The sequence below is a fragment of the Melanerpes formicivorus genome, unplaced genomic scaffold (genome assembly GCF_026170545.1).
Source record: "Melanerpes formicivorus ecotype bairdi unplaced genomic scaffold, bMelFor1.0.p_v2 SCAF_569, whole genome shotgun sequence".
NCBI lineage: Eukaryota > Metazoa > Chordata > Aves > Piciformes > Picidae > Melanerpes > Melanerpes formicivorus.
The window spans coordinates 61,361-78,704 of NW_027142921.1; the positions used below are offsets into that span (position 1 = coordinate 61,361).

General features: G+C 63.1%; 1 protein-coding gene across 1 annotated transcript; it reads left to right on the forward strand.

Moving 5' to 3' along the window:
* Positions 1-2,090: 2,090 nt before the first annotated feature.
* LOC137460369 (rac GTPase-activating protein 1-like) lies at positions 2,091-15,302 on the forward strand. Its single transcript, XM_068170756.1, is given in 19 exon segments — positions 2,091-2,215; positions 4,278-4,366; positions 5,334-5,536; positions 6,437-6,573; positions 7,214-7,283; positions 7,494-7,547; positions 8,179-8,256; positions 9,039-9,156; positions 9,338-9,468; positions 10,427-10,591; positions 11,284-11,379; positions 12,393-12,591; positions 13,038-13,143; positions 13,322-13,389; positions 13,392-13,453; positions 13,882-13,989; positions 13,992-14,019; positions 14,302-14,410; positions 15,119-15,302. Coding segments are annotated over 18 exon segments (1,899 nt in total). The 5' UTR covers positions 2,091-2,215; positions 4,278-4,281; the 3' UTR covers positions 15,201-15,302.
* Positions 15,303-17,344: the final 2,042 nt, after the last annotated feature.

The window sequence follows — 17,344 nt, forward strand, 5'->3', positions numbered from 1 at the left end:
GGTCCCTCAGCTCACGGTGCTGAGCTCAAGCTGAGCTGTTGCTGGTTTGCTTTTGCTGCCAAAGCTGAAGCAAAGGACAAAAAAGGTCAGGTTGGGGTTGGGGGTGGAGAAGGTTCCACATTTCAGCTCTCCTAGAGACCATGCACCCACACCTCCCCACTTCCCAGAGGCTGTTTACAGTGAGGGTGGTGAGAGCCTGGAACAGGTTGCCCAGGGAGGTTGTGGATGTTTCCCTTCCCTGGAGGTGCTCAAGGCCAGGCTGGATGAAGCCTTGAAGCAGCCTGGGCTGGTGGGAGGTGTCCCTGCCCATGGCAGGGGGGGTTGGGACTGGGTGGTTCTTCAAGGTCCCTTCCAACCCAAACCATTCTGGGTGTTAGAGGAGGATTTGGAAGCAGCACAGCTGACCACATGTGGCAGAGCTCTTATTTGCATGAGTGCTGAAATCCAGCACCCGAGGCAGCAACTCACTGCAAGCACTGTGGGGGCAACCATCTGAATGTGTCTCCATTGGGGTGAGAGCACAGATGGCAGTTCAAAAGGGAAGAGGATTTGCTCATGGGCAAAAGCCTCCTCGGCTCTTGAGAACAAAGGCCAAGCCAACTCACCTGCCTGGGAATCAGATCTGCCCAGAGGGACATCTTGGCTCTGAAGATATTAGCTGCAGGCAGGAGCTGCAAGGAGGCCCTGAGGCTGACCCTGCAGCAGCTGCAGCCCCTCAGAAACGGGGGTGCAAGAGGCGCTGGGGTGTGCTGTGCTTGGGCAAGGGGCTCTCAGCAGAGCCACCTGCACCTTTCAGCCTCCGGTTTGCTGTCAGACTTGATGATCCTTGAGGTCTCTTCCAACCTCATTGATGATTCCATGATTCCAGATTGGGACAAATTGGGGTTTTTTGGGGTGATTTTTCAATTTGCTCTCAGACTTGATGATCCTTGAGGTCTCTTCCAGCCTTATTGATGATTCCATGATTCCAGACTGGGGCAAACTGAGGGTTTTGGGGGTGATTTTCCATTCCACTCTCAAGGTTGGAGCCTTCCTCTTGCTTCACCATCGACTCAGATGATCAATTGCCTCTCTTCTGGACCTCAGCTCCCCTTGCTAGACGTAGACAACAGCGACTCTCTTCCTCGAGGAAGCTTCCTTAATGTTTACTTTTCAGAAGACCTGGAGGGCTTTTTACCCTCTATTATGAATTAATTATTATTAATTGAGTGAAATCAGACTATGCAACCTAAATAAAGCAGCTCTGACAAAGCAGCTGGATGCTGGAGCCCAATCTGCTTCACGAACTCCCTTCTCCATTAGCAATTTTAAGCACTTAGTTCCGCTTTTCTTTTAATTGCTAATATCCATCCTGCCATTCCCCTGCTGCTCTGCTTCAGATGTGAAAGATTAAAGCAAGGCTTGTGGGTTTATGATGCTGTGATTCCACTTCTCTTAATTGTTGGCTTTCGGGCTGTGCTGTATTGGCTTAGCAGCTCCCAGCGACTGCAAAGGGCAGGAGCTGCACGGGGGCTTCAGGTGGGGTTTTGCCTCTTTAGCCCTGGGATCGATTGCCTGATCAGACGTTTCAAAGGCAGCAACTGGTCAAGCAAACATCCTGACGATGCTTAACACAGGGTCTCCTGGCCTCTTGACCCAGCTGTCCACTGCATCCAGGACTTCGTGGTGCTCTGCAGAAGCAGGACAGGCAGCTGAAGCCCACCCCCAGCCTGCTGCCAAGGGCTTTGCTTAAAATCCCCACTGAAACCGTTGTTTTTCTCCCCAAAAGACCCCCTCAGCATGGGTGGCTGCGGTCGCGCCCTCCCAGAGCAGCATCTTAGGCGCTGACAGCGTACCCGGCCTGCTCGGTTGCCAAGCAACCCTTAACTCGGGAGGGGGGATTCCATCAGTAAAGATGGCGTCCAGGCTCGCCTCAGCGTGCGACCGTTGGCGCTCCCGCCCGCCCCCGCGACGGGGAGAGGAGCGAGAAGCCACGCCCTCAGCAGCCATGGCGCCGGCCTGGCTTCAGACTCCCAGCCAATGAGGCGCCGGGGATGCGGGAAGCGCACTGTGATTGGCTAGGGGCTGGGATTGAAACGGCGTTGCGGGACGGTTAGGCTGAGCGGTTGGGGCGTGGGGAGAGGGAGGCTGCGCCCAGGGTCGTGAGGGGCAGCGGCGGCGGGACCCGGCCCGGGGGGCTTCGGACCGGCGGGGAGGACGTGGCCGGTCCCGTGCGGTGAGTGCGCGGTTCCCGGGCCGCCAAGCCCTTTCTCTGAGCGCGGGGAGCGGCGCGGGCCGGCGCCTCGGGGGCCGTCCCGGTGCCTGTTGGCTCAGGCTGGGCCTGAGGAGCAGCTCTGCCCCGGGAGGATGTCCAGGCCTGCCCCAGGGGAAGGCTCAGGCTGGGCCTGAGGAGCAGCTCTGCCCCGGGAGGATGTCCAGGCCTGCCCCAGGGGAGGCTCAGGCTGGGCCTGAGGAGCAGCTCTGCCCCGGGAGGATGTCCAGGCCTGACCCGGGGGAGGCTCAGGCTGGGCCTGAGGAGCAGCTCTGCCCCTGGGAGGATGTCCAGGCCTGCCCCAGGGAGGCTCAGGCTGGGTGTGAGGAGCAGCTCTGCCCCGGGGAGGTTTTCCAGGCCTGCCCCGGGGGAGGCTCAGGCTGGGCCTGAGGAGCAGCTCTGCCCCGGGGGAGGCTCAGGCTGGGCCTGAGGAGCAGCTCTGCCCCGGGGGAGGCTCAGGCTGGGCCTGAGGAGCAGCTCTGCCCCTGGGAGGATGTCCAGGCCTGACCCGGGGGAGGTTTAGGCTGGGCCTGAGGAGCAGCTCTGCCCCTGGGAGGTTGCCCAGGCCTGCCCCAGGGGAGGCTCAGGCTGGGCCTGAGGAGCAGCTCTGCCCCAGGGGAGGCTCAGGCTGGGCCTGAGGAGCAGCTCTGCCCCTGGGAGGATGCCCAGGCCTGCCCCAGGGCGCTGCTGGAGTCCCCCCCCCAGCCCTGCAGCCCTGCAGATGTGGTGCTGAGGGCCAGCCCTTGGCGGTGCCCTGGGCTGAGGGTCGGGCTCGGTGGTCCCTAAGAGCTCACCCGACCAAAGCAGTCCCTGTGGCGGCTCCCAGGCAGAGCCCTGAGCCCTCTGCGGCTCTGCAGAGCACCGAAGTGGCCAACTGAGCGCTTGGGAGGGTTCCAGTGTGGCCCCCCCCGGGGTCCAGCTGGTGCCATGCCTCCCCTGGCACCTCTCCTCCCCTGCTCCTCCTTCGTCGAGGCTGCCCTGTGTGGCCCCAGGCAAGTGAAGGAGTTTCTGTGCTGCTGAGCTGGAGGCTTTCCTCTCCACTGCTGCTTTGTATCATAGCATCACAGCATCAGGCAGGGCTGGAAGGGACCCCAAGGCTCAGCCAGCCCCAACCCCCTGCCATGGGCAGGGACACCCCACACCAGATCAGCCTGGCCAGAGCCTCATCCAGCCTGGGCTGAAACACCTCCAGGGACAGAGCCCCAACCACCTCCCCCTGGCCAACCCCTCCCAGGGCTTCACCACTCTCATGGGGAAGAACTTCCTCCTCCCCTCCAGCCTCAATCTCCCCACCTCCAGCTTCAGTCCATTCCCCCCACTCCTATCACTGCCTGAGATCCTGAGCAGTCCCTCCCCAGCCCTCCTGCAGCCCCCTGCAGAGCCTGGGAGGCCACAATGAGGTCACCTGGGAGCCTTCTCTGCTCCAGCCTGCACAGCCCCAGCTCCTTCAGTCTGTGCTCACAGCAGAGCAGCTCCAGCCCTTGTTGCTCTGCTCCAGGAGGATGTGCTGACTGTGTGCAAGGATCTGAGCAGCTCCTTGCAGCAGGGGCTTCCAAAGTGCAGCAAAACTTAGCAGTGTATTGAAATCCCCCCCCAGGAGGTTGCTCCTGGGTCTGTCTGGCAGAGCCTGTGAGGGCTGGCAGGTTGGCAGTGTCCTGCAGGCTGCTTGGCTTCCCAGGGCCTGAGCTCTCTTCTGCAGCCTTCCTGGGGGAGGTTGGGTTGGGATCCCTCATCTCACCTTGGCTTCTGAGCCTGTGGGGTGGACTGGGAAGCACTTCCAGCAGTGAGGTGGGAGCTGGGCTGCTGCTCTGTGTAAACTGGGAGGGGGGAGGGGGGAGGGATGAGGATCTTGACTCCTCACAGCACAATGTGGCTGCATTTCCCCCCACAATTAACTCCTAGGGCAACTTTCTTTCTGCAGCTTCCCTCCTGCATTCACAAAGGGTTGATCTGGAAGCCCCTTTGGGGGGGAGGGGGGGTGGGCAGAGGGGGCTGGGCTGCTGCTTGAGCTCTGGTTTCTTGGCAGGAGGATGGAGGCTGCTGTGCTGAGCCTGTGGGGTCTCTATGACCAGCTGGTGCACCAGGCTGAAGTTCTGAGTGAAGGCAATGAGGCTCGTGAGTTCTGCTTCCCTGGGGGGGAGGGGGGGAGCTGTGCTGCCTTTGGGCCAGGGCCTGGGCTCCTGCCTGGCAGCCAGGGGCGGGGAGGGGGCTCTGCCCCTCTGCTGTGCTCTGCCCACACCTCCCCTGCCGTGCTGGGGCAGCTCTGGAGCCCTCAGCCCCCCTGGTGGAGGAGGCCACAGCGCTGCTGGGAGAGCTGGAAGCCCTCTGCTGAGGCCAGGCTGAGAGAGCTGAGGTGGTTCAGCCTCAGTGGCAGAGAGCAGGCTCCAGGGAGGCCTTCTGGTGGCCTTGCAGTGCTCCAGGGGGATGACCAGAAAGCTGGGGAGGGACACTTGACTGAGACCTCTAGGGGAAGGGCTTTAAACTGGAAGAGGGTGGGTTTAGGTGGGACCTAGAGCAGAAGCCTTGAGGGTGGGGAGACCCTGCTCTGGGTTGCCTGCAGGGGTTTAGGTGGGACCTAGAGCAGAAGCCTTGAGGATGGGGAGACCCTGCTCTGGGTTGCCTGCAGGGGTTTGGGTGGGACCTAGAGCAGAAGTGCTCTGCCTTGAGGGTGGGGAGACCCTGCTCTGGGTTGCCTGCAGGGGTTTGGGTGGGACCTAGAGCAGAAGTGCTCTGCCTTGAGGGTGGGGAGACCCTGCTCTGGGTTGCCTGCAGGGGTGGGAGGGCCCCGGAGCTGTGTGAGGCTCTGAGCCGCTTGCTGATGGCCCTGCTGGCTGCACAGGGCTTGGCCTGGGTGACCTCTGAAGGTCCCTTCCAACCTCAAGCATCCTGGGATGGGTTCTCACGTTCTTGCCCTCCTGCTTACCCCTCTGATGCAGCCCCCCCTGCCGCCCCCCTCCTGAGCACAGCTGGCCAGGGGGCAGCAGCAGCTCGGGGAGCAGCCCCTGCCTAGCGCCGGCAGGGCAGCCGCAGCCAGGGCAGCCGCAGCCTGGGCAGCCAGAGGTGTGTCTCTGTCCCCCCCCAGAGTTCATCCAGCTGGCCAGGAGCTTGGAGGAGTGGCGGCAGAGGTGGCAGAGGCTGGGGCAGGAGCTGGGCCGCTGCCAGGAGCTGCTGAGGCAGAGCGAGGCGGAGCGCCGCGCCCTGGAGGTGAAGCTGAAGCACGCCCGCAACCAGGTGGATGTGGAGATGAAGCGCAGGCAGAGGGCTGAGAGGGACTCTGAGAAGCTGGTGAGTGCCTCCCTCCCTCCCTCCCCACCCCCTTCCCCCTCTCTGGGGCGTGGGGATGGAGCTGTGCCTCAGGGCTGGCACTCAGGCCTCTTCCCCTGGGGGGAAGGCAAAACCCGAGGGGAGAGTGCCCCTGGCTTGGCAGGGGGTGGGGGCAGGCAGGGGCTGGGGGCAGTAGGGGCTGGGGGCAGGAAGGGGCAGGGGCTGGGGGCAGGAAGGGGCAGGGGCTGGGGGCAGTAGGGGCTGGGGGCAGGAAGGGGCAGCTGCTCTAGCTGGGAGTGCTCAGCCTAGAGAAGAGAAGACTGAGGGAGGGACCTTAGAGCAGCCTTCCTTTACCTGCAGGGGCTCCAGGAAGGCTGCAGAGGGGCTTTGTATGGCAGCGTGTGCCAGCTTCAGGCTGTGCCTTTAGGAAGAGGACAGCTACAGAAGGCTCTAGCTGAAATGTTTGGGTGTTGGAGAGGGAAGCAAGGATGACTCCCAAGGGGTTTCAGTGGTAGAGCAGGAGGAAGGAGGCTGGAGGTGGTGGGAGGGTTGAGTCTTGACACTGGGGTCTAGAGACAGGCCAAGGGGCAGTGGTTTGCAGCTGAGGGAGAGCAGGGGTAGGTTGGATCTCAGGAAGGAGCTCTTCAAGTCTGAGGGTGGTGAGACTCTGGCACAGGCTGCCCAGGGAGGAGGCAGCCACAACCTCCCTGGGGGTGTTGGAGGAGCTCTGAGGTCCCTTCTGGGCTGAGCCATCCTGCTCTGATGGCTGCCTGCTGTTTGGAGCTGAGCTGCCACCCTCTGTCAGAGCAGGGAGCTCTGCAGCCAGCAGCAGCACACCAGTGGTGTCTGGACCCCTGGAGGCTGCTCCACACAGGACCTGAGCAGAGTTTGTCCTGCTCCTGACCTTCTCAACCCCTCCAGGAGCGCCAAATCCAGCTGATCAGGGAGCTGCTGATGTGTGATGGCTCTGGGAGCATTCAGCTGAGTGAAGAACAGAAGTCTGCCCTGGCCTTCCTCAACAGGCCAAAGACTTCTCTTGGAGCTGCAGGCAACAGCAGGTAGGGGCCAAGAAGAGCTCCTTGGCTGAGCACCACAAGTGTCACAAGCACCACAGCTGGGTGGGAGGGAGAAGCCCTCTGAGATCATTGAGTCCCAACACCAGAGCCTGGCCCCAGGGCTCCTGGAACACCTCCCTGGGCAGCCTGTTCCAGGGCTCAGCTGGAGGTTGTTCCTCATGTCCAGCCTAGCTCTCCCCTGGCACAATTCCAGGCCATCCTCTCTTGTTGTGTCTCCTGACACTGGGGAGGGCAGGCCAGCCCCCACCTCACTCCAGCCTCCCCTCAGGGAGCTGCCCAGAGCCAGAAGGTCTTCCCTCAGCCTTCTGCCCTCAGCTGCTCCTCCCCAGCCCTCTCCTCCAGACCCTTCCCCAGCTTCCTTGCCCTTGTCTGGACCTGCTCCAGCCCCTCCATGTCCTTCTGGGAGTGAGGGGCCCAAAGCTGACCCCAGGAGCGGAGCTGGGGCCTGAGCAGTGCAGAGGAGCTCAGCTCAGCCCTGTGCCTCTGTGCCCCACTCTGCACCCCCACCAGCAGCCTGCTCCTGGGATCCCTCTTGGCAGTGCAGCTGCTGGGAGGCAGGCAGCTTGTTCTGAGCCATGGCTGCCCAGCTGAGCCCAGTGCCTCTCTGCTTTCTGCTCTTCAGGCTCTCAACCATAGATGAATCTGGCTCCATCCTGTCAGATATCAGCTTTGACAAGACTGATGACTCGCTGGTAATGGAACTTCATGCTCCAGAGTCCTCTCTGCTCTAACACCTTTGGGCTGTGGGGTGGCTCCTGGAGCCCCTTTGCCTCTAGCTAAGTGGTGTGAAACTGCTGGAGCTGCTTTGCCTCTCCCTTAGTTAAAAAGCTGAGGCAGGGCCTGAGCAGAGGCTGCTTGTGACTTCCCCTGAGCTGAGCAGTGTTGTCTCTTCCCCCCCCCAGGACTGGGATTCCTCTGTGGTGAAAGCTGTCAGGCTGAAGAGGAGAGAGAAGAGGGTATGTTGGAGCCTTTCCCTTCAAACAGCTTCCCCTCCCAGCTCCAGCTGGCACACTGTCACCATCTGCCACCTCCCTGCCACCTCCAGAGGTGGCCAAGCCACTGACATGGCAATCAGAGCTCAGCTGGGTGTGCTGCTGCTGTAACTGAGAGCTGCTGTGGGCAGGGAGACAGAAAGTTACTCCTGAGGCACTGAGCTCAGGGGCTGCAGAGAAGCTCTGGTAGGGCCTGGAGCTTGCAGGACTGCCCTCAACAGCTCCCAGGCTTGGGAAGACCCAGAGCCTGTGCTGGTTCTGTCTGCTGGTGGGGTGGGGGTGGGAGGGCACAGCACAGCCTGGAGCCCTCCCTGGCAGAGCTGGGAGCAGTCTGGGACTTGAAGTTGTCCTTTGCTCTGGCTTTGGCTTTTGCTCTTCCTCCTTCCCTGACCTGAACTGCGTTTGCAAAGCTGCCTGGGGGGGGGAAACTGCTTGAAAGGAGCAAGGAGGCCTCCTGGGCTGCTTCCTGGCAGCTTCAAGGTGGCTGTGAGGGGCAGGAGGAACCTCATGGTCCTGTGCTGTGTGTGCAGCCGCTGGTGAGGCTGAGCTGGGCTGAGCCCAGCTGCCTGTGGCCACCAAAGTGTTGTCCTTGCAGCGCTCCTCCAGGCAGTTTGCTGAGGGGCCCCCAGGGCCAGAGAAGAAGAGCAGGACAGTTGTCTCCACAGCAGACCAGGTAGGCTGCTCCCCCCTGGGTGCCTTTGGGGCAGGAGGTCACACAGACTCAGTGAGGTTGGAAAAGACCTCAGAGGTCATGAAGTCCAAGCCAGCACCCAACACCTCCTGACAGCTCAGCCATGGCTCCCAGTGCCACATCCAAGCCCCCCCTGAACCCCTCCAGGGCTGGGGACTCCACCACCTCCCTGGGCAGCACATCCCCAGGGCTAACAACTCTCTCTGGGAAGAACTTTCTCCTCACCTCCAGCCTAAACCTCCCCTGGCACAGCTTGAGGCTGTGTCCTCTTGTTCTGGTGCTGGGTGCCTGGGAGCAGAGCCCAACCCCCCCCGGCTGCAACCTCCCTGCAGGGAGTTGGAGAGAGCAAGAAGGTCTCCCCTGAGCCTCCTCCTCTCCAGGCTGAGCAACCCCAGCTCCCTCAGCCTCTCCTCCCAGGGCTGTGCCCCAGACCCCTCCCCAGCTCTGTTGCCCTTCTCTGGACACCTCCAAGCCTCTCAATGTCCTTCCTGACCTGAGGAGCCCAGAGCTGGCCACAGGACTGCAGGTGTGGCCTGAGCAGTGCTGAGCACAGGGCAGGATGAGCTCCCTGCTCCTGCTGCAGGCCAGGCTGCCCTTGGCCCTGCTGGCCCCCTGGGCACACTGCTGGCTCCTGTTCAGCTGCTGTCAACCAGCACCCCCAGCTCCCTCTCTGCCTGGCTGCTCATCACCTGCCTGGGGCCAGCAGGCTGGAGAGCCTCTGCCCTGTGGGGCTGCTGCCTCTGACCACTTCTTTCTGCTGGCAGGGGAATGACTCCATCATAGCCAAGACCACTGTCACAGTCCCCAGCGATGGAGGCCCCATTGAGGCAGTTTCTACCATCCAGACTGTGCCTGGCCCTCGGAGGAGCAGGAGGGAGAGTGGTAGGTGCCATGGCCCTGCTGTCCTAGGCCCTCTCAGCAGCCCAGAAGCTCTCCTGAGGCATTTGTGACCTCCTCCCTGCAGCCTCCTGTTTGCTGCCTGCCTCCCCAAGCCCAGGCTGCGGAGGGTGATTGCATTCAGTCAGCTCCTGGCCTCTCCTCTCTCAACCTCTCTCTCTCCCAGGCGCTTTCCAGCCTCTGAGCAGTGAGCTGAACATCTGCAGCCAGCAGCTGGAGCCCAAAGCTGAGAGTGAGAGCTGTGGCACCCCCCAGCACCCCGGGGGAGTGAGGCTGCATGACTTTGTGTCCAAGACGGTAGGTGCCCGGGCAGGAGGAGCCTGGGAGAGCCTCTCCCTCCTCTGGGAGTGGTGATGCCAAGCTCTGGGTGAGAGCCTGCCAGCCCCTTGCTGTCCTGGCTACCTGCATGGGCCAGGGAAGGCCTTCTGCTCTAGGCCCATCCAGGCAGGGGGGGCTCAGGGAGTGCTTTGGACTGGAGGAGCCTTAAAGCTCATCTGGTTCCAGTGCCCTTGGCCTGGGCCTGCTGCGCCCCCTTGCTCATGGCCAACCTGCCTCTGGCCACAGCTGCTCTGCAAAACCTCTTTCCAGCATCTCACCACCCCCAGGGGGAAGAATTTCCTCCTCAGGGCCACTCTAGATGGAGCTTCTCCCAGTTTGAAGCCATCATCCCTCCTGTCACTCCTCTTTGTGACAAATCCCCCCCTGGCTGCCCCCAGCCCTGCAGGGGGTGGCAGAGTTCCTTCCCTGTGCCCCCCCGGCTGCCCCCAGCCCTGCAGGGGGTGGCAGAGTCCCTTCCCTGTGCCCCCCCTGGCTGCCCCCAGCCCTGCAGGGGGTGGCAGAGTCCCTTCCCTGTGCCCCCCCTGGCTGCCCCCAGCCCTGCAGGGGGTGGCAGAGTCCCTTCCCTGTGCCCCCCTGGCTGCCCCCAGCCCTGCAGGGGGTGGCAGAGTCCCTTCCCTGCTCCCCACCTGCTGGGGATCAGCCCAGGGCGGTGCTTGGTGCCAGCTCCTCTCCAGCTTTGCCCCTCCAGTCCTCCTCCAGCCCTTCAGCCTGGGTTTGTGCTTGGGCTGTCCCTGCCCCAGGGCCCTGCCCTAGCCCTTGGGGCTGGCCCTGCCCCAGCCCTGCAGCCCCCTGGGGCCGGCAGCCCCCAGCGCTGCCCTCACGGTGCCCGGCCGCGGCTCCCCCGGCCGCTGCAGAGGGGGGAAGGGCTGATCCTTGGGGTCCCTTCCAACCTTGGCCCCCTGGGCTTCTGTGGCAGGTTATCAAGCCAGAGTCCTGTGTGCCCTGTGGGAAGAGAGTCAAGTTTGGGAAGCTCGCTCTGAAGTGCCGGGACTGCCGCCTGGTCGCCCACCCCGAGTGCCGCGACCGCTGCCCCCTGCCCTGCACCCCCGCCCTGGCTGGCACCCCTCTGCGCCCTGGGGAGGTGAGGCTGCAGGGCCTGGGGCAGGGCAGCTCCAGGCAGGGCTGGGGGAAGGTGCCTGGGCTCCAGCAGATCCTCTCCCTGCAGAGGAGCTGCAGGACAGACCACCGAGGAGGCTGCGGGGGCTGGGGGTGGTGGGGAGGTGGCGTGGGGAGGGGGTGGAGAGGAGGCAGGGGGAGGGGGCTGGGGGTGTTGGGAGCTTGGGGAGGGGGCTGATGGTGTTGGGACCTGCAGGGGAGGCAGGAGGGTGGGGATGGGATGCTGGGAGGGGGCTGATGGTGTTGGGAGCTGCAGGGGGGTGGGGATGGGATGCTGGGAGGGGGCTGATGGTGTTGGGAGCTGCAGGGGAGGTGGGTGGGGGATGGGATGCTGGGAGGGGGCTGATGGTGTTGGGAGCTGCAGTAGGGGCAGGGGGGTGGGGATGGGATGCTGGGAGGGGGCTGATGGTGTTGGGAGCTTCAGCAGGGGCAGGGGGGTGGGGATGGGATGCTGGGAGGGGGCTGAGGTGGGCAGGTGGCAGCTCTGGGTCCTGCAGCATTGGGCTGGGGGATGTGGTGCTGCTGCTCTTTGGGCTGCTGAAGGAGAGCTGAGGTTTGGGTTTTAAGGCTTCCTCTCCTCCTGCAGCCCTGGGAGGGCATTTCCCATGTCTTGAAGACTGAGTATCTTTGGGGTTCACTTTCCCTTCTGCCTCTTAGGGGACCCTGATGGACTTTGTCCCTGCCACTCCTCCAATGATCCCTTCCATCCTGGTGCACTGTGTTAATGAGATTGAGCAGAGAGGGCTGCAGGAGGTGAGAGCAGAATGAGTGCAAACCCTGCTGAGGCTGTGGTGCTGAGGCCCTGGTGATAGCCCAGCTGCCTCTGAGTGCTGGCTGTGGTGCTGCTGGGTGAGGCAGCAGCAAAGTCTGGAAGGGTCAGGGCTGGGCCCAGTCTTGTTCAACATCTTCCCCAGCCTGGCTGAGGAGATGCTGTGGGCTGCCAGTCTGTGCTGCCCTTCAGTGAGGCCTGGCCAGGGTGGAGGGCTGGGGGGCAGAGAGGGGAACCTCGTGAAGTACAACCAGGTCCTGCCCCTGGGGGAGGAAGAGCTCCCTCCACAGAGAAGGACCTGGCAGTGCTGGGGGCCAAGAAGCTGTCCCCAAGCCAGCAGCCTGCCCTGGTGGCCAAGAAGCCCAATGGTGACCTAGGGGCATCCAGAAGAGTGTGGCCAGCAGGGCAAGGGAGGTTCCCCTGCCCCCTGGTGAGGCCACAGCTGCAGCACTGGGTCTAGTTCTGGGCTCCCCAGTTCCAAAGGGGCAGGGAACTGCTGGAGAGAGCCCAGGGGAGCCTGGGGAGATGCTGAGGGGCCTGGAGCAGCTCTGTGAGGAGCAAAGGCTGAGAGCAGCCCCAGAGAGGATCTGCTCAATGCTCAGCAAGAGCTAAGGGGGCTGTGAGGGGCCATAGGCTGGGGGGGGAGGGGGTCAGGCTCTTGTCAGTGGGGCCCTGTGACAGGACAAGGAGCAAGAGGCACAGGTTGGAACCTAGGAGATTCCACCTGGGCAGGAGGAGAAAGCTGTTTGGGGTGAGGCTGCTGGAGGCCTGGAGCTGCCCAGAGAGGTGGTGGAGTGCTTCTAACCTCCCCTGGGTATTGTGCCCCTGGGCAAGCTGCTGGGGCTGCCCTGCTGGATGGAGCAGGGTGGGGTTGGGCTGGGGGGAGCTCCAGGGGTCCCTTCCAGCCCCCATCCTGCTGGTCTGTGGGTGAGGGTGGGAGCCAGCAGCTGGCTGGTTGGCTGTACCCCTGCAGCTGCTCTGCTGCCCTCTCTTCCAGACTGGCCTCTACAGAGTGCCTGGCTGTGACAAGACCGTGAGGGAGCTGAAGGAGAAGTTCTTCAGGACCAAGACTGTTCCCCTGCTGAGCAAGGTGGAGGACATCCATGCCATCTGTGGCCTGCTCAAGGACTTCCTGCGCAGCCTGAAGGAGCCTCTCCTCACCCACCGCCTCAACAAGGCCTTCATGGAAGCAGCAGGTGAGGAGCTGCTGAGGGCCACCCCTGAGCCCTCCTCCAGGCTGCCTGGGGCCAGGCTGAGGGGTGAGGGGTGGGGGTCCCACAGCCTGGCAGTGCTCTGTGCAGCCCTCTTGCTCCCAGCTGGGTTGGTGATGCTCTGCAGCCTGCAAAGATCTCTCCCTGGGGGTCCTGCTTTGGCAGAGGGAAGAAGCAAAGGGGTGTGGGGAGCAGGGCTGGTGAGGAGCAGCTGAGGGACCTGGGGTGGCTCCTCCCTGGAGGGAAGGAGGTTGTGGGGAGACCTTCCTGGCTCCCTCTGATCTCCCAAGTTGTGGTGCTTGTGCAGGACAGAGCCTTGACAGTGGCCTGGGAAGCTTTTGGCTTCCCCCTGCTGTGAGGGGAAGGTTCCAGGGGTGCCTCTGGGACCTCCTGCTGAGCTCTGGACACTTCCTTTTCCCCCTCCCCCCCAGAAATCCCAGATGAGGACAACAGCCTGGCTGCCATGTACCAAGCTGTTGGTGAGCTGCCTCAGGCCAACAGGCACACCCTGGCTTTCCTCATGGTCCATCTGCAGAGGTATGGCTGAAGGGCTCTGAAGGAGGGTGCTGACCTCTGCAGCTTCCTCTGGCTCCTGGTTGGGAGCTTGGAGCCTGGGGGAGAAGCCCTGCTCCAGAGGCTGCAGGGGGTGAGAGAGGGCAGCAGCTGGCTGGGAGGGGAAGAGCAGGAGCTCCATCCCCTCTCTCTTTTGGTGCAGGGTGGCTCAGAGCCCAGAGACCAAGATGGATGTTGCCAACTTGGCCAAAGTCTTTGGCCCTACCATTGTTGCCATGCAGTGCCAGACCCTGACCCCATGACCCTCCTGCAGGACACCAAGAGGCAGCCCAAGGTGAGGCAGCAGAAGGCACTGGGAGGGGAGGGAAGGGGACAGGGAAGGGCTGGGAAAGGGCTGCTGGGGGGAGCTGAGGTGTGCTGGGGGTGGGAATGTGCCAGGGAAGGGCTGGGAAAGGGCTGCTGGGGGGAGCTGAGGTGTGCTGGGGGTGGGAATGTGCCAGGGAAGGGCTGGGAAGGGGCTGCTGGGGGGGAGCTGAGGTGTGCTGGGGGTGGGAATGTGCCAGGGAAGGGCTGGGAAGGGGCTGCTGGGGGGGAGCTGAGGTGTGCTGGGGGTGGGAATGTGCCAGGGAAGGGCTGGGAAGGGCTGCTGGGGGGGAGCTGAGGTGAGCTGGGGGTGGGAATGTGCCAGGGAAGGGCTGGAAAGGGCTGCTGGGGGGGAGCTGAGGTCTGGACTGGAGCTCAGCTGCTCCTGGGTGTCTCTAGGTGGTGGAGTGCCTCCTGCTGCTGCCTGTGGACTACTGGAGCCAGCTGATGATGGTGGAGCAGGAGAACCTGGACCCAGCACATGTGATTGAGAACACCAAGGCCTACTGGCTCTCCCCCAGACCCCAGATATCAAAGGTAACCCCTCCTGGGGGCCAGAGCTGCTGCTCCCTCCCTCAGAGCTGCTGCTGAGGCTCTTGGCTCAGCCCTTCCTGCAGCTCTGGGGGGAGAGAAGCTCTGCCAGGGGGGTTGGACTTGCTCCCCAGGGTCCCTGCCAGCCTCCCCCAGCCTGGGCTGCTGTGAGATCCTGGCTGTGGCTGGTGGCTCTGAGAGGTGCCAGGGGCTGTCTGAGCTTCCTGGCCTGGAGCAGGACCTTGAGCTCTCCCCCTGGTGCTCACTTAGCTGCCTCTTGCCTTGCAGTGAGCATGCTGGGCCCCCTCACCACCCCAGAGAGGCAGCTCTCCAAGACCCCCTCCTCCAGCTCCCTCTCGCAGAGGGTCCGCTCCACCTTCACCAGGACCACCCCCAAGTAAGTGACCCCCCCTCCCCCCCCGGGTGCTGGCAGGGAGGTGCTCAGAGGACTGAAGTGGTGTTCAAGGAGGACTTGGAAGGGTCCAGAGGAAGCTAGGAAGGGGTTGGAGAACCTCCCCTCTGGGGCCAAGGCTGAGCAGCCTGGAAGAGAAGGTTCTGGGCAGACCTCCTGCTGACCTTCCCAGCACCAGGAAGGGCTCCAGGAGAGCTGGGGAAGGACTCCTGACAAGGGCTGGGGGGGGACAGGATGAGGGGCAAGGAATGGAAGGTGGGAGAGGGCAGGCTGAGACTGGAGAGGAGGAAGAAATGGGGCAGGGAGTCTCTGGAACAGGCTGCCCAGGGAGGAGGCTGTGGCTGCCCCTTCCCTGGAGGTGTTCCAGGCCAGGCTGGAGGGGAGGCCTGGGGCTGGTGGGAGCTGTCCCCTGCCCATGGAGCTTGGAGAGGATCTTTAAGGTCCCTTCCAGCCCAAACCATTCCAGCAAAGAGATTTGTCTTCCTTTGACCCAGGTCTGCACTTCCTGCTCTTAATTACTGCTGTGTTAACGATGCAGGCTGACCAAGGGGTGAGGAGCAGCACTGGGGCAGGGAGAGGAGCACTGGGGGAGGGAGGGGGGGAGCTCTGGGTGCATCCTCTGTAGGAGAAGGCTAAATGTTGAACCTCCTCCCCCCCTCCCACCCCTGCCCTTTTTGGTCTCCTTCCCTTCAGGTTTGGCAGCAAAGGCAAACCAGCAACCCAGCTGGGGCACCAGGGCACCTTCTTTGCTTCCCCCCTGGCTGAAGTGAGGTAGAGCTGATGAGGCCCTGAGGAACCCTCCACAGCAGCTTCCCCTCCACGTCCTCTCCCCTTGCTCCCCAGCAGCCTTAAGGGTTGGGTTTGTTGCCCTGGGGGGGGTTGGGTTTGTTACTCCTGGGGGGGTGGGTTTGTTACCCGGGGGGGGTTGGGTTTGTTACTCTGGGGGGGTGGGTTTGTTACCCCTGGGGGTGCTGGGTTTGTTACTCTGGGGGGGGTTGGGTTGGCTTTCACCTCCCTCCTGCTTCCACTTGGTTGTTATGGGGCACGGTTTTCATTGGCAAGGAGGATTTGTCCTGATAATAAAAGCCCTGCTTGAGGGGGGGGGTGTCTCCCCCCTCCATCCCCCCTCCCCTGGCACCAGCATCCAGGCTCAGGTGTGGTGAAATGTTGACAGCTGAGGGGCCAGGAACTGCTTGGAGCTGAGCAAAGCCTTTGGCACTGTCCCACCCCCCAGGCTGGGGACACAGGGGGGTGAGGGGTGAGCAGCAGCTGGGATGCAGACCTGGCTGGAGGGCTGCACCCAGAGGGTGGCTGTGTCCATGGCTCCATGGCCCAGGGGAGGCCAGGGACAAGCAGAGTCCCTCAGGGAATCAGCCCTGGGACCAGGCTGCTTCAACATCTCTGTGGGGGCCAGGGACAGAGGCACTGAGTGCAGCCTCAGCAGGGCTGCTGCGGCACCAAGAGGTGTGGGGCAGCAGGCAGCTGGGGGGAAGGGATCCAGCCAGGGGGAGCTGGGGCAGGCTGGGGGGAAGGGATCCAGCCAGGGGGAGCTGGAGAGGCTGGAGGGAAGGGATCCAGCCAGAGGGAGCTGGGCAGGAGAGAGGGAAGGGATCCAGCCAGAAGGAGCTGGAGAGGCTGGAGGGAAGGGATCCAGCCAGGGGGAGCTGGGGCAGGCTGGGGGGAAGGGATCCAGCCAGGGGGGGAGCTGGGGCAGGCTGGGGGGAAGGGATCCAGCCAGGGGGAGCTGGGCAGGAGAGAGGGAAGGGATCCAGCCAGAGGGAGCTGGAGAGGCTGGAGGGAAGGGATCCAGCCAGGGGGAGCTGGGCAGGCTGGAGGGAAGGGATCCAGCCAGAGGGGAGCTGGGCAGGCTGGGGGGGAAGGGATCCAGCCAGGGGGAGCTGGGCAGGCTGGAGGGAAGGGATCCAGCCAGAGGGAGCTGGGCAGGCTGGAGGGAAGGGATCCAGCCAGGGGGAGCTGGGGCAGGCTGGAGGGAAGGGATCCAGCCAGGGGGAGCTGGGCAGGCTGGAGGGGAAGGGATCCAGCCAGGGGGAGCTGGGGCAGGCTGGGGGGAAGGGATCCAGCCAGGGGGAGCTGGGCAGGCTGGGGGGGAAGGGATCCAGCCAGGGAGCCCCGGGCGGGGGGGAGTGGAGCAGCCCTCTCTGAGAGGCCTGGGCTGGGGGGCAGCACTCTCTGAGCCCCCGGGGTGGGGGGGCAGCCCTCTCCTCCTGCTCTGCTGCAGCATTTACCTTGTCCCAGCCCTTCCCTCCCCCTTCCCAACTCTCTTCCCCCCTCCCCCCCCATAAGAAACTCCCCCTCCAGGACCCCCCTGACCCCCCAGCCCCCTCCTCCCCTTTCCCATCCTTGCCGGTGGCTGTGGAGTTGGATTTGGGTTTTGTTTTTTTTGCTCTTTTATTTAGAAACAAACAAAAAACCGCAGGGCCCCCTCCCCCCCCAGCCCCCCCCCCCCCTTTCCCCTCCCCTCCCCCAAGACAAAGAAACCAAACCCCAACAACAAAAACAAAAGACACCCCCAAACCTCCCCCCCCCCCAAAAAAAAAAAACCAACACAAAGAGGAACCAAAAAAGAGAAACAAAACTTCCCCGGGGGGGGAGGAGGAGGAGGAGGAGGGAAGGGGGAAGGGGGGGGGAAGCTGTTTTGTTTTCCAGGCTGGGGGGGGAGGGGGGTTTAAGGAGGAGGGGTTTCATTTGGGGGGGGGGGGGAAGGGAGGAGGGAGCTGAGCAGGGAGAGGAAGAGCAGGAGGAAGGCAAAATACAAAACTAGAAACCTCTGGAAAGAGCTTTAAAAAAAAGGCAACTTAAAAACCTGTACAAAATGCTCTAAGTATAAATTAAACGGGGGGGGGGGGGCCAGCGGGGGGGGGGGGGCCAAGGGGGAGGGGGGGGGGGGGCCTCAGCTTT